General features: G+C 41.4%; 1 protein-coding gene and 1 long non-coding RNA gene across 10 annotated transcripts in view; one reads left to right on the top strand and one right to left on the bottom strand.

Annotated features, from left to right (window-relative positions):
* The window catches only part of LOC129014121 (uncharacterized), a 101,424-nt gene extending 96,002 nt beyond the window's left edge, over window positions 1-5,422 (top strand). Inside the window, exon 5 of one of the 2 annotated variants that reach the window (XR_008494136.2) lies at window positions 3,675-5,422. This is a non-coding gene — a long non-coding RNA (uncharacterized LOC129014121). Of the gene's footprint in view, window positions 1-2,050; window positions 2,510-3,674 lie in introns of those variants that run through there. The other variant, XR_008494135.2, reaches the window with a different exon arrangement.
* Window positions 1-26,076, bottom strand: part of IQCH (IQ motif containing H) — a 247,541-nt gene that overhangs the window by 75,872 nt on the left and 145,593 nt on the right. For 7 of the 8 annotated variants that reach the window (XM_054451129.1, XM_054451128.1, XM_054451132.1 and 4 more), the window contains 3 exons: window positions 25,719-25,910; window positions 8,114-8,234; window positions 3,596-3,882 (listed from right to left, as the gene is read on the bottom strand). In XM_054451129.1, coding sequence (XP_054307104.1) covers window positions 3,596-3,882; window positions 8,114-8,234; window positions 25,719-25,910 — 600 coding nt within the window. The remainder of the gene's footprint in view (window positions 1-3,595; window positions 3,883-8,113; window positions 8,235-25,718; window positions 25,911-26,076) is intronic. The other variant, XM_054451135.1, reaches the window with a different exon arrangement.

The raw sequence follows: 26,076 nt of genomic DNA, 5'->3' as shown, positions 1-26,076 counted from the left end.
AATGGGGCAAAAGATATGATTAGGCAATTAAGAAAAGATATATAAATGGGCAAACAAACATATGAAGAGGTGTGGATCTTCACTAATAATCAAAGAAATGCTGAATAAAACAAAAATTTTTTAACCTGTTAGACTGACAAAAAATGAGAGGTTGATAATATGCCTGCCAGTCGCTTCAATGGCATCACAAGGCATGTCAATTAGAAAAAAAATTAAGGTGTCTTCTGAAGTGATACCACTTGCAAAATGGCTAGAAAATATGCCAGTGATTTGTAAATAATTTATTATACAGAGAACAAACATACTTCTCTTGCTAATGTAGAAACACCCTTTGGTGTAGTCACTGAGAACTTCTTCCAATATTCTGTTGATAACTATAACACAAATGATCATATACTGAAGTATTTATGGGAAAGGACAAGGAGAATTCATAGTATGATAAAATCAGAGAATCTAATATCTATCTATCCCATTCATCCAATGAATGTTTGAGCTCCTTCTTCAAAAGCCTTGCAATACCATCCAGCATCTGCTAGAACTCCTCCATTGTTCATTCATTCAGTCAACAAATATTTACTGAATACCTACTTTGTGCCAGGACAGAAGTAAGTGCTGAGAATACAGTGTGGGAGCAAAAAGAAACACAGCACATCGCTTAAAAGAGCTTACAATTAATAGGAGGAGAAAAATATTAATCAGATAGTCATGTAAATAAGTTTAAATTTGTAACTGAGATAAGTGGTACGAGGAATGCTCATACACAGCTACACAATGATATGAAAACCTAAAAAAGGAGAATTTGACTTTGTCAGGAAGGTCAGGAAGTGCTTCAATGAATGTGGCTTGAGCTGAAATGTGATGGCTGGAAAAGGGGCTAACTAGGTCAAAAGAAAAGGCAAGAGCATTTAAGGTGGAGGAGCAGCATGTTTAGGCCCCGTGGTAGAGGGAATATGATGAGTAAGAGGGAATGAGACAGGGTGTGTGGATGGACCAGACCAAAACAGAGGGCAAGTTAGGGTGAGACAAGACCGGCCAGGTACACGGAACCAGCCAAGTGAAGGGTGGGACCTTTCAGCCAGAAGCCCAGAAGGGTGGTAAGCCCAAGGAAGGACTGGCATCGTGTTTGGAGAAGATCCTTTTGACTTCTGTGTGCAAGTTTCCTTATACCAAACTCAAATAAATAAAAGCCACAAGTCAATTGTCCCCATAGTTCCATCCTTCCTATTGTCCCAGGGACCACAGTTTTAGCTTTCTCCTCTTTCTCACTCTCCTTCTTTTTTTCTTTCTTTTTTTTTTTTTTTTTTTTTTTTAGATGAAATCTCACTCTGTCACCCAGGCTGGAGTGCAGTGGCATCGTCTCGGTTCACTGCAACCTCTGCCTCCTGGGTTCAAGCAATTCTATTGCCTCAGCCTTCCGAGCAGCTGGGATTATAGGGCATCCACCATCACGCCTGGCTGGTCTCGAACTCCTGACCTCAAGCAATCCACCCGCCTGCGCCTCCCAAAATGCTGATATTACAGGCGTGAGCTACCGTGCCCAGCCTTTTTTTCTTTTCTTTCTTTCTTTTTTTTTTTTTTTTGAGACAGGTTCTCATTCTGTCACCCAGACTGGAGAGCAGTGATGTGATCCTGGCTCACTGCAGAGGAGGTGGGAGGTTGAGGCTACAGTGAGCTGGGATCAAGTGATCCTCCCACTTCAGCCTCCTGAGTAGCTGGGACTACAGGTACATGTCACTATGCCTGGCTAATTTTTTTGTATTTTTTGTAGACATGGGGTCCCATTATGTTGCCCAGGCTGTTCCTGAACTCCTGGGGTCAAGTAATCTGCCTGCTTCGGCCTCCCAAAGTGCTGGGATTACAGGCATGAACCACCACACCCAGCCAATCTTTCTTACGACAAATATTTGGGGAGGGCAGCCTCCCCTGGCTCCTCCTCCCCCTGCATCCCTGCCATCCAGATTTCCCCAGGGAGCGTTGTTTCTGTCCTGCCTCCACCACAGGGAGAGTTCCGAATGACCTTCAGTTTGTCCTTTTCCCTCTCAATGTACAGGCCTGAGAACAGAATGTAAAACCAATGGAGGGCCCAGGAAGACAAATGGAAAATGATTATTGAACAAGCTGAAAACTGCCAAAAAACATAAACTCTCACTTTGAAACCATCATCTGACTGAAATGGAGAACTGTAAAACTGAGAATAATGACCCTAAAACAACTAAAGTATATGTACAATGCGGATGACCAGAGGATATCGCGATATCGAGAGAGGAAGGCCAGGAGGTCATTTCGCCCTTTAGACAGAGGTCTGGACACGCAGCACTAAGATAGGAGCAACCGAACATTTTAAAACATGAGTCCAGTGAAATAGTAGTGAACTTGAACATTATACTTTTAGGTGGGAAAAGCAAAGTGAAAAAGGTTAAAGATGATTTATCCTGAATATTATATCTCAGCACCATACCTATGCACATGAAGAATCTCACAAATGGAATATTAAATAAAAACATACAGTAAAATAATAATAGAATGTTATGATCTACAAAATGGTTAAAAATATGCAAAACAAAACTCTACATTATTTTTGGGTGTATCCATGTGTGGTGAAAGCATAGAGATGAAAGGGAATTAAAACCCCAGGTATGAGACAGTAGCTTCCTCCTGGCCTCTAGGAGGAGGAAGAGCCATGTGCTTGGCAAGGAGTACACAGGACTGCAGGTGGCATTGACACCACTTTGTTTCTTAAGCTGGGCAGGGGCACATGGTATTGATTATATGATTATTTAGACCTTTTTATATTTCCGAAGTATCTCTCAATACATTTTTTAAAGAAAAAAATGAGACAATCTAAGTTGTGGGTAAACTACTGATAAGAAAAGGAACAGAAATGTGAACTCTTAACTCCTTTCTAGTGATTGATTTTCTATATAGAACAGGCTCTAGACTGGTTCCACTCCTTGGATGGCATAAAACAGTTTCATGATACATAGGGATAACACTAATGGACAGAATTGAAGGCCTAATCAACAGAGCTGTGAACTGTGAGGGGTGAGATTCAGTCACTCTTTTTTTTTTTTTTTTTTTTGAGATGGAGTTTCACTCTGTCACCCAGGCTGGAGTGTAGTAGCATGATCTCATTGCAACCTCTGCCTCCCGGGTTCAAGTGATTCTCCTGCCTCAGCCTCCCAAGTAGCTGGAATTACAGGTGCATGCCACCAGGCCCAGCTAATTTTTGTATTTTTAGTAGAGACAGGGTTTCTCCATGTTGCCTACGCTGCTCTCGAACTTCTGAGCTCAAGGCATCTGCCCACCTCGGCCTCCCAAAGTGCTGGGATTACAGGTGTAAGCCACTGCGCCTGGCTTCAGTCACTCTTTAACTCCAACTGTACCTGAACGAGACAACCCTGGCCCTGTATTTCCAGACATAAAGCCTGGTCCCACTTGGATTGGCATGGGCCATGTAGGTGTTGAATTTAGAGCGAGTTCATCAGAGCATCAGTGCATTTTAGAAGAGCCCTCATATGCCCTGTTGTACTGTAGGTGTGTAGGGTGCGGAGTCATTACATATTTTAGCATTTTGTGTGGCATCCATTCAACTTACCTGTTGTTCCAAGGTGCTTGGATCTATAAAAGTCACCAGATCTATAGAAAAGTAACCCACCACATCTCTCATTCTGCAGGCTTTTCCAATTTGGAGGCACAAATAAGTGAGAACTTGGGGATCCACTGAGGTCTGAGGCATGGTGGTACCAGAGGAGATGAAGGGGCTTTCAGCATGAAGCTGGTCCCCTGTTGACAGCACGCTGATTTTCCCATTGGGCTCTATCAGCATGTCCACTGTCAGGTTGGTGACATTGTCTGCAGGTGGGAATGCTTCGATCACACCCCCTGGTGGGAAAAACATGGAGTAGGTGAAAGGACACATGCATTTTGTTTGACTTGGGCTCAGATTCTGCATCTGCCACGTCTTGAGAGACTTTGGGCAAGTAGCTTACATTCTCTGAACTTATTTTTCTTTATCCATAATATGGGCATAATAAAGCCTACCTCATTAGATTGTTGTGCATCTTAGAGATACTGTATCTATCTATAATATTTAGCCCAATGCTTGGTATATTGTAGGGCTCAATGAATGGTAGTTTTGATTCTGATTATAATTTGAAGACACTGTGAGGATCACTGGGTCTATGCCCACTCATTAAACAGGGAACCCAAGAATTATGGTCAAATCCCTCATGGGGAATTAACTGCCCATAGTCAACAGTTGACATCTTGATGACCAATGTGCTCTTTTTGGTAAACTTCACTGCTTTTTGAAGGTTTGACAGGTTTGGGCTTTTTGCCGGCAGAGAGAACACTGACCATCACGTCAGCCAAAGGACTTCTATATAAAGCCAGTTATAAAACGTTTTTAAAAATATAGAACCAAGAGATATTGCCGTGTTTGAAGAACACATATGCTCTCTCTGCTGATAATGAGAGCTTTATAATTTATTACATTTTACCCTTTGCTTTGAATGCCAAAATCATAGAGCCAAGTCTGATGTTCAAGCACAGCAATAACATCTTTCTGGCTAATTTGTGGGCTATCTCAGTGGTGTCCACAAAAATTACATAGCCCCAATCTTCTGTTTTTAGGCCCAACTTACAAATCTTACTGTATATGTCCTCTTTGTAGAGAAAAAATTTAAGATATTATTTGTAAAGAGTTAAATAATTTACAAGTAAAAACAACAAAGTGTTCCATAGATAGGGTGCCGTCTAGAACCTGACAGCACTAAGAGAAACTTGGCCTGTATTTCACAAATTTGCTGGGGGCTGGGAGAAGTGTGACCTCTGCCTACAGGTGTAAGCCACAGACTTTGAACAGCATACAAAGCAAAAATGAGCAGTTTTCAAATGCAGTCATCTGTTACTTCATCCAAAAAGCACTTTCCTTAAATGTCTATAAATTTGGTCAGAGGTAGTCCTAACAAACACCAAGTTTCAAAAGGAAAACCGATTTTGGAGGGTACATATTCAAATCCTAATTTTTCTATTTGATTTGTTTGAGACATTATTTTCTTCAAATGAGGCCTACTCATGTGTACTATACCTAAATACCAGTTGCTGGGGATTTAGCAAGGTAAATGCAACAAAACAACAATGACAAAAATCTACAACAGTAAAAAACCTAGTGAGTCTCTATGCTTTGGTTAACTTTGTGGCTTTAGCTGTCACCTATGTTTTGAAAGATAGTGCTTCAGTGGAAACACACTATCATTCATAACTTACAAGATTACTTGGGTATTTTATTTCAAAGTAGCTTACTTGTACTATCTTCTCAGCATCATGACCATAACCTTTTCACTGTTATTTTTTTTCCACACAAAGCAATTACTTCCCCCTCTGAAAAAGGTATTGCCACAAAGTTAGACCCTGTCGCTACAAAAAAATTGTAAATTGTAAACAATAAATTAGCTGGGAGTGGTGGTGTGCGCCTGTAGTACCAGCTACTCAGAAGGCTGAGATGGGAGTATTGCTTGAGCCTGGGCGGCCAAGGCTGCAGTGAGCTATAATTGTGCCACTGCACTCCAGTCTGGGTGATAGAGTGAGACCCTATCTCAAAAAATAAAAGTTAAAATGAAAAAGTATTGCTTTTGATATAATCCTATGACAATTTAGGAATCAAACCCTAGCACATTTTGTGGCCGTAAGCACACTGGAGAGAACATAAATGGAATGAAACAGGCAATGGTGGAAGCTGGAGGGAGGGAGATGGTGACCTTAGAGTCGGGAAACCTGGGAGACACCCTGCCTCAGTTAGGGACCATTGATGCAAGGCCTGCTGTACGCACTGGGTCGAGAGAAAGGCAGAAGCTTTGAAAACACATGACTTTCAAGAACCAGGTTTTTAAAATGTACTAAAATTGTAGGATCTAACTTTGTGTTCCATTTACCACTTATTTGTTGTGTGATTTTCCCCAAGTCCCCTCCAATCTCTGAGCTTCAGTGTCTTCATGAAGAAAATTAAGTTAATAAGGCTTGTACTGCTCTCCATAAATAAGCATGGCTGAGAAAGCAGGATAAAGATGAACAGGAGGTGGAGGTGAAGCCTTAGCTTGTGATTATACAGCTCAGATGAGATAGTCGCTGGGAAAGCCTTTCTCATCTACAAAGCTCACATGAAAAGAAATAGTTTAGAGGGAGGCTTTTGCAGGCAGATGCTGGAAGATCTGGAAATTTCCTAATGACCTGGACGGGCCTGGAGATCATCATGGTCTTCCCCCCATAACTTAAAAAAAAAAAAAACCTTATTAGGCTGGGCGTAGTGGCTCACGCCTGTAATCCCAGCACTTCGGGAGGCCGAGGTGGTGGATCACCTTAGGTCAGGAGTTTGAGACCAGCCTGGCCAATATGGTGAAACCCTGTCTCTACTAAAAATACAAAAATTAGCTGGGCATGGTGGCATGCACCTGTAATCCCAGCTACTCAGGAGGCTGAGGCAGGAGAATCGCTTGAACCCGGGAGGTGGAGGTTGCAGTGAGCCGAGATCGCGCCATTGCACCCCAGCCTGGGCAACAAGAGTGAAACTCCATCTCAAAAAAAAAAAAAAAAGTAAAAACACCTTATTATTGATCGTGTGTGTGTGTGTGTGTGTGTGTGTGTGTGTGTGTGTGGTAGCCACTTGATTTTCTTCCATTTATGCATGGGGTTGACTTTCCTTATTGTCTGTCAGTGGGTACATGTGGAAATTTATAGAATCACAAAATTTTAGAGTTGAAAGGACATTGGAAGTTGTCTAGCACAACTGTCCCCTGCAAAGAATCTCTTTCCACTAATCTTGTTAGATGGCTGCCATTCAACTGCCTGCTTAAATAATTCATTAACAGGGTGTCCAATACACCCTGCCTAGCCAGTATATTCCAACAACCAACAGATCTGTCCTTTCATACACTTTCATACATTGAGCTACAATAAGCCCTGATAAATGTAACTACTGGCTCTGCTCAAGACTCCTGGAGCAGCACAGAGGTAGCTTTTCATGGGCTCTTCTATATGTTAGCAGAGTGATTTGAGGTTAATCTTTTGTACTTCAGTTTTCCACCTCTATAAAATGAGGGTGATAATGGTGCCCACCTCATAGGATGGTTAGGAAGCTTGAAGAAGTTAACATAGATATACTTAAAAGAGTGCCTGGCCCATAATAAGCACTATCTAAGCTCACTATTTTATCATCACTGTGCTATTGCTGCTGCTGTTATCATCTGACATGACATCATCTTATCATTATTGATTATTGCTGAGATTATTATTATCACTTGACAGCAGTGGAAAGATGCTTTCTCTGGCCTGTTATACTAACCCTCTCTTCTTGTGCATGTGGGTAAGCATGTAAGATGTCTTGCACTGTAACCTCCTAGAGACTGAGGGCTGTCACATAGGCGTGCCTCTGTGTAACACCCGACAGGGACCTCTGAGACGGTAGACAGGCATCATTCACTCCATTCATTCCCTCATTCATAGACCACCCAATGTTGTTAGGAAATGAGGATGAAGTAGGAGTAGGAGGATGAAAAGAATGGAGGCTCACTTTGTTCCTAGACTGTAGCAAACCCTTGTTTGGAAATGCTATATTCAGAACTGGAAGTGAGACCATTTTTGCTCTCCTAGAAAACAGAAGGAGAAACTAACACTTATTAAAGATGATTTTGTGTAAGGTTCTGTGGTAGAAACTTTCATATCTGTATTTCATTGAATCCACCCAATGACCCTGTAAGGTAGGTAAGTGAGGAACCAAGCCTTGGTGGGTTTAAGAACCTTGCTCAAGGTCATGGATGGGGTCCAGACCCAGGTAATCTGATTCCAAAGCCCACCTCTCAGGAGAAGTTTGTAGTGTAAAAAAAGGCCCAGATTCTTGAGCTTCCCATGCCATGCTTGGCATGCTAGGTTCCTATTTACTTAAGAGGCTGGGTGTAAGATAAATATTTAGGCAACATTTGAAAAAGAAAACCATAGGAGCACTTTTCTAAACCAACACAGGAGATGCAAAATATTTAAATTGGCCCCAGTTGACCCAAAACTAGAATCCAAGGTTGTGTAGACTAATCCTCAATAGAAACTTTACAGTCTTATTTACCTTGACTGAGAAATGTTTGGAGGAATTTCCTCCACGTCGGGAACCGTTTCTCATTGACTGGCTGTGCGTGCTGTGCTAAAATGCCCGCCAGCTCCTCGGAGATCTTCACCAAGGCTGGCTCCTGCAGAAACAAATTAAATAGAACCACAAGCAATTTTACTACAGAAATGAAAACTGCTTGTGGAGTGATTAAAAACCAGGCCTCCAACAGGCAAAAAAAATGTGGTTACTGTTTACCCAGAGTCAGAAAGCCATTTTGAAAATGTTCTCTCTTTTTTCAGCCATTTCAGTTTTCATATTTCAAAAGTGATTTGGTGCCCTAAAAATTCTTAATTGTTCCTGTTGTCTCTGAAAGGCACCCTTCTCTCTGGGCATCAGGAAACCAGGTTTCAGACCCACCGCAGCTGGCAGCCTGACCAGCAGAGTGTCCTTGGGCAATATCTTTTCTCATTCTGGGCCTCAGTTTCCCTTTATATAAAATGTGGGGTTAACTGTTTTTTTTGTTTGTTTTTGTTTTTTCTTTTTTTTTTTTTTGAGACACAGTTTTGCTCTTGTTGCCCAGGCTGGAGTGCAGTGGCGTGATCTCGGCTCACTGCAACCTCTGCCTCCTGGGTTCAAGTGATTCTCCTGCCTCAGCCTCCCAAGTAGCTGGGACTACAGGCATGTGTCACCACACCTGGCTAATTTTGTATTTTTAGTAGTGACGAGGTTTCTCCATGTTGGTCAGGCTGGTCTCAAACTCCCGACCTCAGGTGATCTTCCCGCCTCGGCCTCCCAAAGTGCTGGGATTACAGGCATGAGCCACTGCGCCCAGCCTAATTTTGTATTTTTAGTAGAGACAGGGTTTCACCATGTTGGTCATACTGATCTCGAACTCCTGACCTCAGGTGATCCACCCGCCTTGGCCTCCCAAAATGTTGGGATTACAGGTGTGAGCCACCGCACCTGGACACCTCCATATATTTTTTAATTTTTAAAAAAAATTTTTTGAGACAGGGTCTTGCTCTGTCACCCAGGCTAGAGTACAGTGGTGTGATCATAGCTCACTGCAGCCTCAGTCTCCTGGGTTCAAATGATCCTCCTGCCTTAGCCTCCCAAATGGCTGGGACTACATGTACACACCACCATGCATGGCTAATTTAAAAAAAATATTTATAGAGATGGGTCTATATTGTCCAGGCTGGTATCAAACTCCTGGCCTCAAGCAGTCCTCCTCTCTCAGCCTCCTAAAGTGCTGGGATTACAGCTATGAGCTACAGTGTCCAGTCATCTTCCATCTCTTTAATCTGTGCCATTTCCCCCTTGTTGGTGGATGTCTGCATCCTGCAACTTCATCATCAAAGGCTTAAACTATGGCTGAAGCTGTAAAGGTGAGATTTTAGGTAGGGATGGGTTGGAAGAGCTAGGTGGGATGGAATATTGGGGCCGGCCTCAGTTTGCCTGAAATCACCCCTGGGTCACAGTCTCATCTGTCTGGATGTGAGGCTGGCCCCATACCATCTGTAAAACAACCCATAGACTAAAGAGCCTCCTGTCAATATGAAATCAGTAGAAAATCTTCTAATGAATAAGAGTCTGGCTTTTGATCTAAAAAGCCTTGGTTTGCCAGGACAATTTTTTTTAGATGTCCTAAGTTGCGATACTCTTCCTCTTAGACTATCTAAACATTTTCAGTTAGAAGCCACCTCTTCAGATTTTATTTCTGCCAGAAGTGAGACAGGGTACTGGATCAAAACTCATATGATAGACAATATTCACATTCAAAATATGGAGCACTGACAAGAAAAACTCAGATTTACTTTAGGTTGCAGGGGAACTTCTGAATCTGAGTGATGGTGCAGTAATTTGAAGGGATCAGCTTTGGGGGTGGGATTGGAATATTAGAAATCACACACACTTATTTCCAATTTCTCTACCATTAAAAAGTGATTGTCCTCTATGCACTGCTCGCCCCAACTCCTTGGAACAGCTGGTTGATTCTAGGTCCAGTGCCCACTGACAATCCATAGTAGAAGACAAACATCTGACACTATGCCCTCGGCAGGTTCAAAAAATCTGAATAACTTCCGAAATATCCAGAAAATCTTGGTGGGAGAGTTTCATTAGTTAGCTTAGTAAGTGCTTGACATACAAAACAGAACTGCCCTGAGAAGCAGAGAGTGCCCTGGCTCACACTCAGCTCAGGACAACTCCCTGCACAGTGGGAGGAGGTCTGTTAAGAAGGGCTGGGGAAGCGCTCATGCAGAGAGCTCTGTCTTGTGATGCAGAGGCAAGGAAACTGCTGTCAAAGCAATGGGCCTTTTCCCTCCCTTCATATCCTATACGCTGTGCACATTTTCTCTGATCTTTACTGTGAATTACCTGATCGCCCCAAAGCCCTGCATCTAAATTATAAACAAGCATGTGAAATGCGCAGCTCCAGCAACCCGGACCCCTTCTTTGTTCCTTCTCTGAACAGTCCCCCAAATCCATCTTTCTTTTGTTTTACACTTGTTTCAGTTAAAACCATTCCATTTTATCAAGGAAGATCAATTGTCTCTGATTTATGAAGCGCCCCAAAGCTGGGACAATGAAACACGGCATTAGAATCCCACTCTTCTCTGGAAAATGGAATGGCAGGGAAAGGAAGTCTCACAGCCCAGGCCCTCTCTCAGGCAAGTGGGAATTTCTTTGTTCTGCCTTGATTAAATGGCCTTTTCTGCCCCACTGCTGGGGAACGTGAAATCATCTACCCAGTTATACACTATGTGGTCATTCATACCAAGACAGTCCAAAGATAAATCATTCATTCATTCATCTATATAGCAAAAATTACAGAATGTCAGGCCTTTTAAGCAACTGAATTAGGAAAAAAGTGATATATATATATACATATATGTTATATATATTATATTATATATATATTTTTTTTGGTGTTGGGGAGAGAGGGAGAAAAGGCAGTGAAGGAGCAGGTAAAACCCTTGCCACGTAAATCTTGAAAGGAGATCTCCTTCAACTTGAGGATCAAGTCCAAACTCCTCAACACGACAGACGAGGAAGGTCCTCTGTGATATGGCCTCTGGTTCCCCCAGCTCCCAGCCTCCCCCTAAGCTGCCCTCCTCTGCCTCCCTTCTTCCTCTGCCTCCCCTTGCTGACTCCTCCTCATCCTTCCTGAGGTCATTCCAGCCACAGCTCCTCCAGGAAGCCTTCTCTCCAATTGGGAGAGAAAGCTTTCTCCATGCTCTCCAGCTTTCTCGGGGCTGCTTAATGGCATGGGCACTGGCTTTGAGGTCAGTCTCCCAGTGCCTAGCACAGGGAACACTAAATGTCTGCGGAATGAGTCACGATGGTGGTAAACATAGGACGTAGTCCTTAAAGCTGAAGTTACAGAATAAGGTAAAACGTGAAACCTCTCAATGGGCTCCTCCTTGCTGCTCAGGAAGCAGCTGGAGGGAAGGCTGCTAAAGAACCACAAATTCTTCCTGGGCGGACTTTATGGGATTCCCTGCCTCTGAAGGGCATCGGGAAGATAAATGAGGTCGCATTTATGAAGTGTCACCTCAGATGCAACATACTATGTGAGGGCCAATAAGTAACTCATCAGCCTGCTGCTTGTGTGTGGCATCTGGACACTGTGCCAGGCTTCTTCCACCACCTCTGCTCAGAAAGCCAGCCATTCTGCTTTGACGCTTGGAGTTTTCACTGTGCACAAAGCCCCAGTAAGGGGGTAAATTTCCTAGAGGAAAGTCGGCTGCTGGAATCTAGAGGAGTAATCGTGTCCTACCATGAGAGGTACACAGCTGAAGGCACTGGCAGGGTGACATTCAGTAGGGATGCTGGGGCACACAGAGGCAGCTTGGGGCCATGATTCATTCTCTAAGAAAAAGGCATGGAGAGGAATAATGCGAGGTAAGAGGAGAGGGGTATTAACTGTTTAATTTATTTCTTTATTTTGAAAGTGTCTGATGGGAAAAACAAGGATTATACTAAGAATGGCCTCAGCACCAATGCAAATGGTCTTCCTATCCCTACAAACCAAACCAAAAAAATACAGCAGGACCTGCAGCTCATATATTCAAGTAAGGCCAGAAAAATGACATTCTTGGTAAAAGCTTCATTTTATTTTATCCCCCCAACAAAACAACCCTTTACAGTCTGGTTTCTGCTGGTACTCAGAAGCTGCTTGTGAACTGGTGGGTTAGGCCAGAGCTCAAATCCAGGAGCAAAGGACTCCACCGCAGCAGTGGTTTAACAAGCTAAGAACACTCTTTTCCCAAGAAGCAACAAGGTCCCAATGGCCACAATGGGTCTATCGACGTCAGATGCAAGCTCTCAGTTTTTGGGGGGCTTTCTGTTCTCTAGTTTTTATCATTTTGCATAGTTCAAACATAATTGCCACAACTTTAAGGGCAGATGCTGGTAAGGGAAGATCTGTAGCTATTCAAGTTTATTTTGTTCAAAACAAACTTATGTATACACAGACACACACACACACACACACACACACACACACACACACCTTCCATAACAGACAAACACTCCAATTCATGTGCATCATTAGAATACTATTTGTAAAATACTTTGTCTCATCACAGGTTCACATTCATGATCTCATTCAGTCCTTTCAGCAACACTCTGCAGTGGCCACTACCATGTTATTTCTCTTGCTTTAAAATGGGAGCTGAGGCACTTAGAATGAAGAGGCTTGTGTAAGATCACTTGGTGAGCTTCAATAAATGATGAAAGACAGAAAATAACAGAGTTAGGGGAACCATTGCTAGCTTGCTTTCTTCCTCCCTTTTCTATCTTCCCAAAGTGTATATATATTGAATATCTGTTATAAGCCAGCAACAGGGGCACATCTTCTTTATCTCAAAAACTTGTGAAATGAGGCCGGGCGCGGTGGCTCACGCCTGTAATCCCAGCACTTTGGGAGGCCGAGGTGGGTGGATCACTTGAGGTCAGGAATTCACGACCAGCTTGACCAACATGGTGAAAACCTGTCTCTACTAAAAATACAAAAATTAGCCGGGCGTGGTGGTGGGCACCTGTAATCCCAGCTGCTTGGGAGGCTGAGGCAGGAGAATTGCTTGAATCCAGGAGGCAGAGGTTAGAGTAAATTGAGATCGCGTCATTGCACTCCAGCCTGGGCAACAAGAGCAAAACTCTGTCTCTAAAAAAAAAAAAAAAAAAAAGACAACAACAACTTGTGAAATGAGTAGTTAGGAAGTTTTTTTTGCTTTGCATTGAGTAACAACAAGGTGATGGACGATGGACGACCACATCAGTGTTTCAGAGAGGCTATTATCCATTTTGACAGATCATTTAGAGCTAATGACTTGGGAAGTGTGGAAAGAAAAATATATACCTTGTTGATAATAAACAAGTGCTAGAAAAAATACACTTGACTTTTGAAAAAAGTCAGAATTCCAGATTTTCATTCCATCATGATTGCACTGGCTCTGGGAATGCAATTAGCGGCTAGCTTTGTGGGGCTGATAGCTCTAGGGCAATTCCCATGAGAAGAAACTTCAGCCCCATCTTTGCCACTGCACAGGCTTGCCTCCACTTTTTCCAGTGCCCACATTTACCTCTCAGAGTGCATCAACAATCGTCAGGACGTTGGAAGGTTCCAAGACATCTGCAGAAGACATGGGGCTCCACCAGCCTGGCTGATGCACCCCAGAGATTCTTGTCTACCAAGTATGTACCTCACCTCTTGCTCTCTCTCTCTTTTTCTATCAAGAAACTGTAAATTTGAAGGAAGAGATGTCTGAATGAATGAAATTCAGGATATCTTAGGGGAAGCCAGTAGACTCTCCATTGAACTCAATGACTAAAGCTAATGACTAAAGCTTAATACTGCACTCAATGACTAAAGCTACTTCAAACTCTACAGAGTTAGCTTCCCCAACCAAGTAAATTCCAAGGGTGCCTCTCTGTGTGTGTATTACACACACATACACACATACAGACACACATTGGTGTAACTGGGTCGTGTGCCAATCTGCAGTGGTGAATTAATAACTTTTTGGTTAATCACCTCAAATCTCCCATATCAGACACTGATGGTGTTCAAAAGAAAATCAAGGGACCTGCCTACATGGTTCTGATTTCTAGAGATTCCTACATGGAGGACTGGAGAGTGAAAAGGGCAAGACAATGACCTGAAAAAGTAAGCAAGACTGTCAGTGTTGAAAGGAGCCACGTGGACTATCTAGGACAAATGCCTCGTGTCACAGAAGAGGGAACGAGGGCTTCTCCAGTCACACTGGGAGGCCGCAGGTGCTCTCTGGCTGCCTCTGACTCCTGGGTAAGTGCTCCCCACCGGCCCTGCTGCCTCTTCAGAGTGTAAAGTAGGGAGCACCATGAAATTTGCTCAGGATTTGAGTCAGCTAGTGGTACACAGATTGAGAGAAGGGAGGGGTTCCAAATTTGAGGGTGAATTTAGAAGGGCTGCCTCCCTGTGCACAGGATACATTTTAGTCACTTTTTAGGCTTTATTAAAAGCCTAAAAGCTTTTAATGATTAAAAGCTCACCATGTGGTAGGCATGTGCAGGGGTGGGGTGGGGGTGGTTTACATTTATTATCTCAGCCACTTTCTGAGGTAGACAGTGTCATCCCCTTTTCATGTCACACTGCCATAAAGTAGCAAAACTGGGATTCAAACCCAATTGCTACCAGTGTGCCATGATGCAGTGGAATCTGTGCTGGTAACTGCCATCAAGGCACAAGTGCTCAGTCTGGGCTGGATTACATCATCCACAGGTGATGCTAAGTCAGTGCTGTCAAATGTATGAAAATATGGTAGCATGGGCCTTTGTCACTGGCTGCCCAGCATCTACATCCCCTCTTTCAGGGTAATAATATTCCAAACTTCTTTCAGGACCAATCCTTTCCCCATGCCTAACTATGTGAGTTGATTGAGAGTGTTGCCCCCCAACTCGGCTGCAAGGATTGGCCCTGATGAGCAAAGCCACATCCTGGCTACAGTGATTGGTTCAGGATGGGCACATGACCCAAGTGATTGGTTCAGGATGGGCACATGACCCAATTAGACCAATCAAATATTAGGAAGCACTTCGTGGGGCCTTCTGAGAAAGCAGCTTTATGCTCTTCTGAGAATGCTACCAGATGAGATGTTCTCTCTTCCTACTGCCTTGAGCAGGGACAAACTTCAGGAGCTACTGGCAACCATCTTGTAACCCTAAGGATGGCCAGCCTTAGAATGGAGCGCAGTATACAGAAGTGGAAAGTAACTGCATCCTTGGTGACATCATTGAGCCTTGTCTGAAGCCAGACCAATGTCTGAATTTTTAGTTAGCTGACATAATAAATTCTCTTTATTTTTAAAGCCATTTTGAGATAATACATTCTCATCATTTTAAAAGCCATTTTGAATTGGGTTTTCTGTTACTTGAAACTTAAAACATTTTAAACTGATGCAAATGGGTGAACCAAACTGTGTATCCACAACCCATGATGGGTGTTTTAAGCCAGCAAATGCTCTGATCACTGTGTGCACTGGTAACTCTCATTCTGCAATCAGTAGTGGAGTTTCCACTCATTCCTTTCCATCAAGATTATTAGAAATAGTCCCTCTTTAGAGTGCAAAAATATGCTGAGAGGATGAAGAAAAAATGAAAATGTCTTCGGCAAGTCATAAACTACTTCCCACACCTACTTAAAGTTTAAGGACTGCTTTAATACTCCATGTTTAATTGTTAATTGAGAATTTAAAAATCAAAAATGCCAACTTTGCCTTCGATGAGATGGAAAATTATGCTGCTGTAGAAGGTAACATAATGTAAAACAGCCAACATTACCAAGGCACACAAATGTTTTTGGTATGTAAAATTGCTTTGTAAAATATTTGCTCCATCTGCTGAAAGCGGCAAAGACAATTTTCCCTTGATAGCTAATGGCCCATTTCGGCTGTGTGGCAAGTGATTCGCTGCGGTGGCGGCTCTCATTAAACAGAATGGTGAAAATGCGGTATATAATTCCATACTTATGTAGCATTATCCACTCGCTGCTTCTCGAGGAGTCTGTCCCTCATTATCCAGGCCTCCACCTTGCACCAGCATGCAGACCTAGCAGTTGATTTGACTCGAGAAGCGTTTTGTCCGACTGAGGCACATATGTTGTGCCTCCATTCCAAAGCTCAGCACAACTGCTTTGCCCCCGACCACAAACACTAGAGAGGTTCATTCCCTTTCAACTTTCCAGCACTTAAATTGCTGTTTCTTTTTTCCTCTCACCACAGGGGGCTGTGGTTTTCTTTCTAGGCTCACCCTGTGCGCGCTGCATGCTGGGGGTTTCAATAGATAAAGATTAAATGCTTCTTGAAATTCTTAATTGAACTTTGCACATACACAAAGGCAGGAAAATTTTTCCCCGGGACAAAATTGCCATCATCAAAACCCCGACAAGCCCTGTCCTTGGTTCACGGTGTATGTGAGGGCCTGTGATCCTTTTCTTTCAGGGAGTTGTTTACACTACTCCCGGAATTACTTCAACATCTGCTAAAGGAACAATTAAAGATAAATAATCCAGGGTGGTTTAAAAAAAGAAGAATATGTTCATGTTTGGGGAATGATATTAAAAAGTAGTTACAGCAGCAAGTGACTGGTGTTTTAGAAATATTTTTAACATTGGAAAATGGTTTTAAGGAAATTATATTAGAGTGACATCAAGTAAATACACATGACTGTTCTAAGATCATGCAATATTTTAAAGCAGAAACCATGTGGTTTTAAAATCAGCCATAAGTAGAAGTAGCCATAATTATCATTACTGGTAATAGGGTCTTTCCTTCCAGTTAGAGAAATATAGCTGGTTGAGAAAATTGCATATGCTGATGAAAGCTCTTTAATTGAAAATTAAAAACAAAAGGAAACACATGTGCCCTTTGGACTTGATTTTTCATTCAAGTAGTGGGGGAGAGGAGTAAGTTTGTGGAATGAAATGAGAGACTATCAGGAGAATTTATATTTTAACTTTATGCAAAAGGAATGGGCAAGCAGTGACTTTACTTAATCAGAGTGAAGAGCTGTGCCTTGTTTGATATTTCCACATATACAGATGCATACACTTGAGGCAGATGTAGTAGCATTATATATTGATTGTTTTCTTTCCACAGACCATGCTTGTTAAAATACCAGGATGGTAAATTAGTGAATTCCAAAGTCAGGATTTTTGTTGGATCTGGCAGAGTCACAGGAAAGTCTGAGTCTTCTCAAGGGCATCCCTGTCTCACCGAGGGGCAGCAAGGACAGACGACCAGAAGCAAATGGCGCAGTCACCATCAGAGGAGAGTAAAACTCATTCTGAAACCGTTCCAAATGCCCATGCCTGCTCTGTGGTTTTCAGCAAAGCGGACCTTTCCAAAAGACCTCCAACGGGGACTTCCTGGATGTCAGAACACTAACCAATTCTCGTTCCTCTCATCTTTTGCTTTATTCCTTCCTTCCACGCTGTTATTGCGAAAAACTGGCAGTTAAATTCAATTGATTCAAAATATTCGGGATCCATATGGCCGCCAACCCTGGAGCTGAAGCGGCGATAGCACCTCACTGCTGTTTTCAAGCATTTGCCTCTCCTCCAGTCCCCAGATGGTGGGAGTAACATTTAAACCTCCTTTTCTCTGCCTTGTACAATAGACCTTGGCACCATTTCAACTGTTTACTCCGGTAATTAACAGCTCTGATACCACAACAATTACAACTCCTACACTCTCACCACAATAATGCTATGAATTAGTGAGAGCTAATGGCTGGAAGGTAGAGTGTTTCCAGACTGTGAGATCTGTGCATTTTTAGAATAAAATAAAAGGTACAAACAGCACGCTTGCAGTAGACAATGATTACCTAGTAATTAGTTTACACAAAGCTTCCTATTTAATGGCAAAACGCTGTAATTAACGTGTGACAGAAAATCAAAGGGTACTTTGTAAGCATAAGAAAAATTAACACTGCAGGCCCATAGCTTTATGTACTGATTAGAAGCATATTAAATCAATAGGACACACAAACCAACAGCTTGTGTAGCTGATTATTATAGGTCCTCAGAAGGGGTACCCTGGCTTTCATTTCACTTGGGGAGGCAATTTTCCTTCTTCTGTCATCTTCCTCAGGCACAGAGAAACACCTCAAACTCAACCCTGGCAGCTTCATGAAAATAACCACTGAACTGGAAGAAAACATTCTAAGTCATTCTCAGAGATAAAGACAAATATGTAAATGATTAAGACTTTCCAATGATTGTGGTGACGTGCTGCTATACTAATTAGAAAATACACCAACTGGAACCAGAAAATAAAGCCACTGGGTTGCAATCTTTCGGTCAGAATAATCTCTACTTTGTCAAGCCTCTTTATTCAATGGATAGAAAGTTCAAATAAATGGAACTGTTTTATATTTCTAAATGATAAGAAAGCAGGCTGCTATGAAGACTTATTCTTTCCAAGGCACTGTCTGGGTAAAGCATAGGCTGGGAACAACTGGATCAACCAACATTCTGTATCTTCAACAGCCACAACCCCATATAATGATGGCTGATGGACATAGACAGCAATATCCTGGAAGCCTACCAGAGCCTAAAGAACCTTCTAAATCACCAAAGAAAGATTAAGTTGTATGTACTTGTTCAATGTTACCTGTATTTTGTTATAATACAATTTTATGGTAATAATAACAACAATAATAATAGGTAGCATTTCTTAAAGTCTTATTATGTGCTAAACACACTGCTAGCCAATTCATAGAATTATCTCATTTACTTGTCACCACTTCCCCATGAGACAGGTACTAATCTCTCTTTACAGATAGAGAAAGGGAGACTTGGAGAGCTGAAGTAATTTGCCTGTGGTTATCCCCCAGGGAGCATGGGAGTCTAACCTAGGTGTCCCTGGCTATGGAACCCCAGGGAGCCAAACTACCTCTTAGTTACCCTGAATGACTAGCCTGTTCCAACACTCATTCTGCTTAAAAGGCAGTTTACTATGTCAACCTGGAATAGGAGACTAAAAAAATTAAAACAAAAACAAACAAAATATTTGGTTGCTTATTTTTTTAAAAAACAGGGTGTTTCTGCTTTTAGAGATAGGAGTCTTGTTCTGTCACCCAGGCTGGAGAGTGGTGATGCAGTCATGGCTCATTGCAGCCTCAAACTCCTGGGCTCGAGTGATCCTCTTTCTTCAGGCTCCTAAGTAGCTGGAACTACAGGCACACAGCTAATTTTTAATTTTTTTGTAGAGATAGGGTCTTACTATATTGCCCAGGCTGGTCTTGAACTCCTGGCCTCAAGCCAACTCCCACCTCGGCCTTCCAAAGTGTTGGGATTACAAAATATTACAGGAGTGATCGACTGCACTGGGCTAAAAACAAAGGTTTTAAATACTTACCATATTTTTAATGCTACATCTGATTGTGAAGGTGGGCTACTCCAAGCTTTTTGGGAGTTTACAGGCTCACTAAAATGATCACGATAGTGTATTAAATTGAGAAAGGCATTGAAAATCTGTCATTCCCATGAACAATCAAAGGGTGATGTCTAAAATTCTCTCTCATCACCCATGCACATAACCAGGTATGTGAGGCAGTTGGGTTGCAAGAGCTGAATCCTAGAAACTCCCAGGCAGGGCTCCTCCTCTCCAGCTCTGAGGTGTGTGTATTGATGGCCCCCTACACCTCCCAGTTTGCTGCCTTGTGGGAAAAGGAGACCAGCTCTTCTGTCATCTAGGAAAGGGAAGAAATTTGAAAGCAGTGGCCTCTGTGTTCCAGGAATATTTGCGTTTCCCACAAATCTCTAGAAAGCAGAAAGCCTGCCACAAGGGCAGCACATGGTATGAGTCACAAAGGCAAGGACCTGAGGGAGAACACTTCTCAGGACTTTCAAATAAGAAGGTCTTTCCTAAATGTACTTGGCTCAGTGTGGCAAAAGCACTGGGCTAGCAGCAGTCAGATGTGGGTTCAAAGCAAGGCACAATAATTTATTAGCTATAAATTTGGGCAAGCCACTTCTTGAGAATAAGTTTCTTCATCTGTAAACAGAATAATAATACCTTCCTTATACCTTAAATCGGTGTGGAAGTAAATGAGTAAAAACCTCAGGGTTTTTCTGAGTTTAAATGAGACAATTCATGTAATGTGCTTAAGCACAATACCTGGTACCCAGTAGGTACTCTGCAGTATTTATTTATGATGATGATGATGATGATGACAAAGAAACACAAGGAAATGTCAACACCTTAACAGTGCATTCACAGATCTACAAAATGCTTAATCTCAGTGTTCTGGCAACCACTAAATACATAAAGATAATCTAAGACGTCAAGATTTCAACATATAAAAATAAATATAAAAACAAGTGAACAATAATCATTTATATGTAGTTTCATGACTGGAAAAAATAATAACCTAGATTTTTTCTTAACTTAGAAAATCTAGATTAAAAAATAAAGATCTTGCATTTTTGATATAAAACACAAATAATAATGACATGAAAAAAGAATATCCCTTGCTAGTAATCAAATAATAGCAATGAGAAGCTGGATTTTTATATCTAAAATAAAAGTGCAAATAGTTCATAATATCCATTGGTGGTAAGGTTGTGGTAAAACTAGTATGCTTATTCTCTGCCAGTTGCTTTGGAAATTGGTACTGTCTTCTTAGGAATATGGCGATATGTAACAAAAGCCATAAAATATTCTACTCCTGGGTCTTTCTCCTAGGGAAGTAACTCAACAGAAGCAAAAAAAGGTGTATACAAAAACCAAATATAAAAACAAACAAATCTTTCCTCCCTCTTTCCTCCCACCACCAAAAAATGAAAGCTGGGAATAGCCTAAATTTCCAACTTAGTTGAATTGTTCAATATATTAGAGTTCATCAATATGAGAGAATATTATGCATCTAATAATTGTGACGACTATGTATAAACATGGAAAATATTTAAGATCTGATGTTTAACTAGCATATACACGATTATTGTAGCTATGAGAAAGAAATACTGCATATTTAGAAATTAATATACAAAAATGAAAACAACTATGTTTGGGGAAAGTGATTATGTACTTATTTGGTTAAATTTTTTTAATCTTGTTATCTTTAAACTTTTCTAAAAATGATGTGATTACAAGCAATGGCTCTTTGGGATCACCTAATAAATACCTACTAAATTCTACACGGGACAACAAGCTCTGCCGTCCTGCAGTGGCTCCTGTGACCTAGTTCCAGGGCCATTCTGAATGGACAGAGGTCTTCACAATGGAGGTGGAGATGCAGGGAGTTCTATGGCATGAAATGGTTAATGATTCTCTTTTGTAATTGTGTTTTCTGTTTGCTGCCTTAGTTCTAAAAGGAGGCAAAACAACTGCGGTTTATTCTACCTTTTCCAGGCATAGTTCTCCTACCTTTGTGATCCCCAAATTAATATCAAATGTCTAATTAGTTTTTTTCCTCCATTGGTGATCCCCAAATTAATATCAAATGTCAAACAAAGTAAATCAAAGTACAAATAAAGGTAAAACTGCTCTTGCAAAGGGCTAAAATAGCAATGTTTACTAGAAACATTCAAGAGCCAGTTCAATTTCCTATTTCTCATTAAGTGGTAAAATAGTAATGCCAAGACCACATCCCAGAATCTCCAGGGTAACAGAGGCCCAACGAAGGGCTGCAGAGAAACTTGAAAGTAAACTGGTTTAGTTCTTTACACACATAAATTGTTCTACAAAGATCTCTTGCAAAGCAGTGTCACCAGTAGCATCACTGCCACTAAGCCAATGTCCCAGGAATTGAGGAAAGGAAGACACCCTTAAAGAAAAAAATGGAAAAAAGCCACAAGGACTAGTACCACAGTAAATGTCTGCCTGGGTCTCTCTAGACTATCTTAGGTGAGCTTACCCAGGAATGTTTCTCCCCTACATGTTTGCCGTCCTTTGTTTAAGCCTTTATTCCTCCTAAATGAAAATAAATACCCCCGACTGGGGAACGGGGAGTTTGGAGTGTGTGCAAGAGTGTGGATTCATTAAAACTTAACGAGCAGAGTACTTAAGTGAATGAGTTTACTGGAACTTGTTGGGGGAAGTAGGTTTTGTTAGCTGGTAGGATGAAGAGAATAGGCTTGGTACCAAGTCACCAAGAAAAAAATGATAGAGTTGTGTTCTGTTTTCATTTTGGCCATCATGTAACATTCTGCTTTTCCTAAAAATCACCTACATGTCTCTACTGATTTTTTTTTTTTAACCGTGACTACAACTTTTCAGCATCTGCTGACTTCAGGACTATTTTAATTCTCAACTATAACCAGCCAGATAACTCTGGTTCCAAATTACATAGGTGAAAAAAGAGATGACTTTTTTTTTTTTGAGACAGTGTCTCACTCTGTCACCCAGGCTGGAGTGCAGTGGTGTGATCTCGGCTCACTGCAACCTCTGTCTCCTGGGTTCAAGCAATTCTCCTGCCTCAGCCTCCCGAGTAGCTGGTACTACAGGCATGCACCACCACCCCCGACTAATTTTTTTGTATTTTTAGTAGAGACGAGGTTTCACTATGTTGGCCAGGCTGGCCTGGAACTCCTGACCTCAGGTGATTCACCCGCCTTGGCCTCCCAGAGTGCTAGGATTACAGGCATGAGTCACCATGCCCAGCCAGATGATCTTTTTTTTTTTTTTTTTGAGGCGGATTCTCACTCTGTTGCCCAGGCTGGAGTGCAGTGGCACAATCTTGGCTCACTGCAAGCTCTGCCTCCCGGGTTCACACCATTCTCCTGCCTCAGCCTCCCGAGTAGCTGGGACTACAGGCGCCTGCCACCATGCCCGGCTAATTGTTTTGTATTTTTTTAGTAGAGATGGGGTTTCACCGTGTTAGCCAGGATGGTCTCAATCTCCTGACCTCATGATCCACCCACCTCGGGCTCCCAAAGTGCTGGGATTACAGGTGTGAGCCACCGCGCCTGGCCCAGATGATCTTTGTATTAGATACTTGAGTCTGCACTGAATCTTGTCTACATCTAAAACCAATATCTGCATAAGATGCAAGAGAATCTCAAGAGTTCAAACTCCCATAAACAGCACTGTTTTTAATCTGTTGCCTACAACATACCAATGAGAAAAATCACGGTATCATATCATAAACTGCTATGCAAATGATGCTATTTGTAAGTATTAACATAATTTAGTGCTTACAGTCATATTCTCATTTCTAATAATTCTCCCAGAATGGAGTCTTTCTCTGGACTCTTAGCCTGCAGGATAGTCTTTCATCAAGAAGCTGAAATTTTTAATAACCTGCCAGCATATGTTTTGTATGTGCCAGGCTAGGCTTGATGACACAACATCTTCATTATCAAAAGAAACAGGTCTACAAACTGTAATAGGACATTAAAACATGCCTGTGCTCGTAAAGTAATGCTTTGATGTCTAAATGTGTACCATTACGATGGTCTTCTGGAACAAAGGAGAATTCTAATCCTAAATTCTCAATAGCTACACTCAATGGAGACTGCAGCTCACCTCCACTCCGAATGTGATTTCACTTTGAAGGCAAAAGAATGTCAATAGGCTCCTACAAAAAAAGAGGCAGCTTTTCAGAACTACTTTATTTTTATTTTTGGCTTCAGATCATGGCTAAGCACTGGCCTCAGACTGTAAAGAGATTTCCGAATAATTATATTTTCCTTGTTAAGTTTTAAAAAATGATTTAGATAGATTATTAATTATTCAAGAGCTTTGCATTTAATAACATTAACAACAGTGCCAAATGTATTTGGTGCCAATTAAAAATGCTACGGTTTAAAATAACTGAAATTTAAATAATGCACAATGAGGCTTCTAAATACAATTCAGCCAAATGTCAGTATTTTAAATATTTTTTAAAGTCAAACATTTCAAATTTATCATAGTCTAATGTCAAGAGAATTCTTTAAAAATTATTGGTTTGAAATACTGAAGCCAACAAATACTTTGCACATTAACACTTCAATGTTTTAAATTAAAAAAACATATTTTTATGGTTTAATCTTTACAGTGTTGCTTTAAAAAAATCTATACAATATGAAATAAAATCCAGTTCAAAGAGAATATAAGGGAAATCTCTATGGGCCTCAAAATTAAATACATTTTCTTTGTTTTATCTGTATCTGGAAGAGTAATTCATTTTGGTGTCCTTTAAATAATATGTAAAAAGCTGGCCATGACAGGTACTGCATTTAGTCCATTTACTGATGGAGGGGAGAAACGAAGCCCAGAATAGATCACAGGGAAACCAGCCACATTTGTCAAAGGGAGCTCTCTCTCCTGACTGTTCTCTAGATTTATTCATCACTCCACTTTCCAAGAATACTGTGGTTCCCTCAAGTGTGCCCCTCCCTCTCTATCACTTGTGTCTTGATTCATATACTTCCGTAGTGGGATGCTCAAAGCAGACGCAAATCACTTTGCACAGCCCACTGCTATGTATGCTGGTAGGGAAGGAACCAGTCAAGGGAATTTGCGTTGAGATTTTCCTAATCAGTTATGCTTTAACCAGCAGGTCAGCCAAAACAGAGATTTGGGATTAAGAGAAGCCAGGCACTGGGGATTTCTGGATGAAAAGCAAGATAGTTTTAGAATGGCAGGTTTAATTTATATATTAAACCATATAAAATTACTTTAATTAAGCAAATTTGGAAGGGACTAAAAGGTTGTACGATTCATCCCTTCACAAATATGCATGGAAAAAATCTATACACGTCCATTCATGCTGAGACTTCTTACCTACGGCTCAGCTTTTGCTGGGAGATTTTCTGGCTGGAATGTACTATTTTCTCAGCATCTCACAGGGACCAGCAGTTACATAAATTTCCTTGAATTGTCTTCAAAAACACATGACTGCTGACAGAATGCTATTATACATTAGCTTCCAGGTGACAACAATTCACTAATAGAATTTCTATCTCATAATAAAATACAGCTAGCTTAATAACAACAGTTTTTAGAAGCACATGATCAAGAACCACTTAGGGCAAATTATAAGATTTGTAATGTTACCTGAATGTGATAAAAAATTACTTCCTAATTATCATAATCAATTTCAAGATGTGAATGAGGACTTTTAGGGCCCAGAGAAGAAACACTGAAAATAACCCAAATTGTGGCTCATACTTGTAATCCCAGCACTTTGGGAGGCTAAGATGGGTGTATTGCTTGAGCTCAGGAGTTCGAGACCAGCCTGAGCAACATAAGGAGACCCTCCCCGTCTCAATAAAAAAAAAGAAAAGAAAAAATTAGCCAGGCATGGTGGCGCATGCCTGTAGTCCCCACTACTCAGAAGGCTGAGGTGGAAGGATCCCTTGAGCCAGGGAGGCAGAGGTTACAGTGAGCCCTGATTGTACCACTGCACTCCAGCCTGGGCAACAGAGTGAGGCCCCATCTCAAAAAAATAAATAAATAAATAAAATAAAATAAAAGAACTCAGTCAATCCCATTCATTGTGTATATAAGGAAAAAGGTCCCAAGAAAGGCACTGCTGGCAGGTGACAGAGCTAAGTAGAGAGGAAAGTACTCTCATCTCTTAGCTGAACTTTTTGCTTCATCCCCTAACTGTTTGCAGACACTGTGGGTTTAAGTCACCATTGAATACTCACTTGTGCCCATTTCTTTCTCCAGTCTTCAAGGCCATATCTGCTACTCTCCTTTAGCACCCATTTGTAGCACTTTAGGTAGGAAGGAATATCACAAAATGCAGTCCCATTTCCTCGGAACTCAGAGTCCATTTTAAAGAGCCAACGCTGTATTTGCAGGTGATCAGTTATCAGCTGACTCAGCTGCTCTATCATCTGTGGGGCCGAAGACACAGCCACATTTAATACAGTTCATTTCCTGGGATTCGTTTTTATCGTATCAACTTAGTTGCTGTACTTCTCATGTGTCTTTACTTCTAATGATCTGTTCATTTGGTTATCTTCTAGTTATTAAGACAGATTAAAGAAGTTTAAAGTGATA

This window comes from Pongo pygmaeus, chromosome 16 (genome assembly GCF_028885625.2).
Source record: "Pongo pygmaeus isolate AG05252 chromosome 16, NHGRI_mPonPyg2-v2.0_pri, whole genome shotgun sequence".
NCBI classification, from domain to species: Eukaryota; Metazoa; Chordata; class Mammalia; order Primates; family Hominidae; genus Pongo; species Pongo pygmaeus.
The sequence above is the reverse complement of the archived record's forward strand: the minus strand, read 5'-3'. Positions and strand labels throughout refer to the sequence as shown.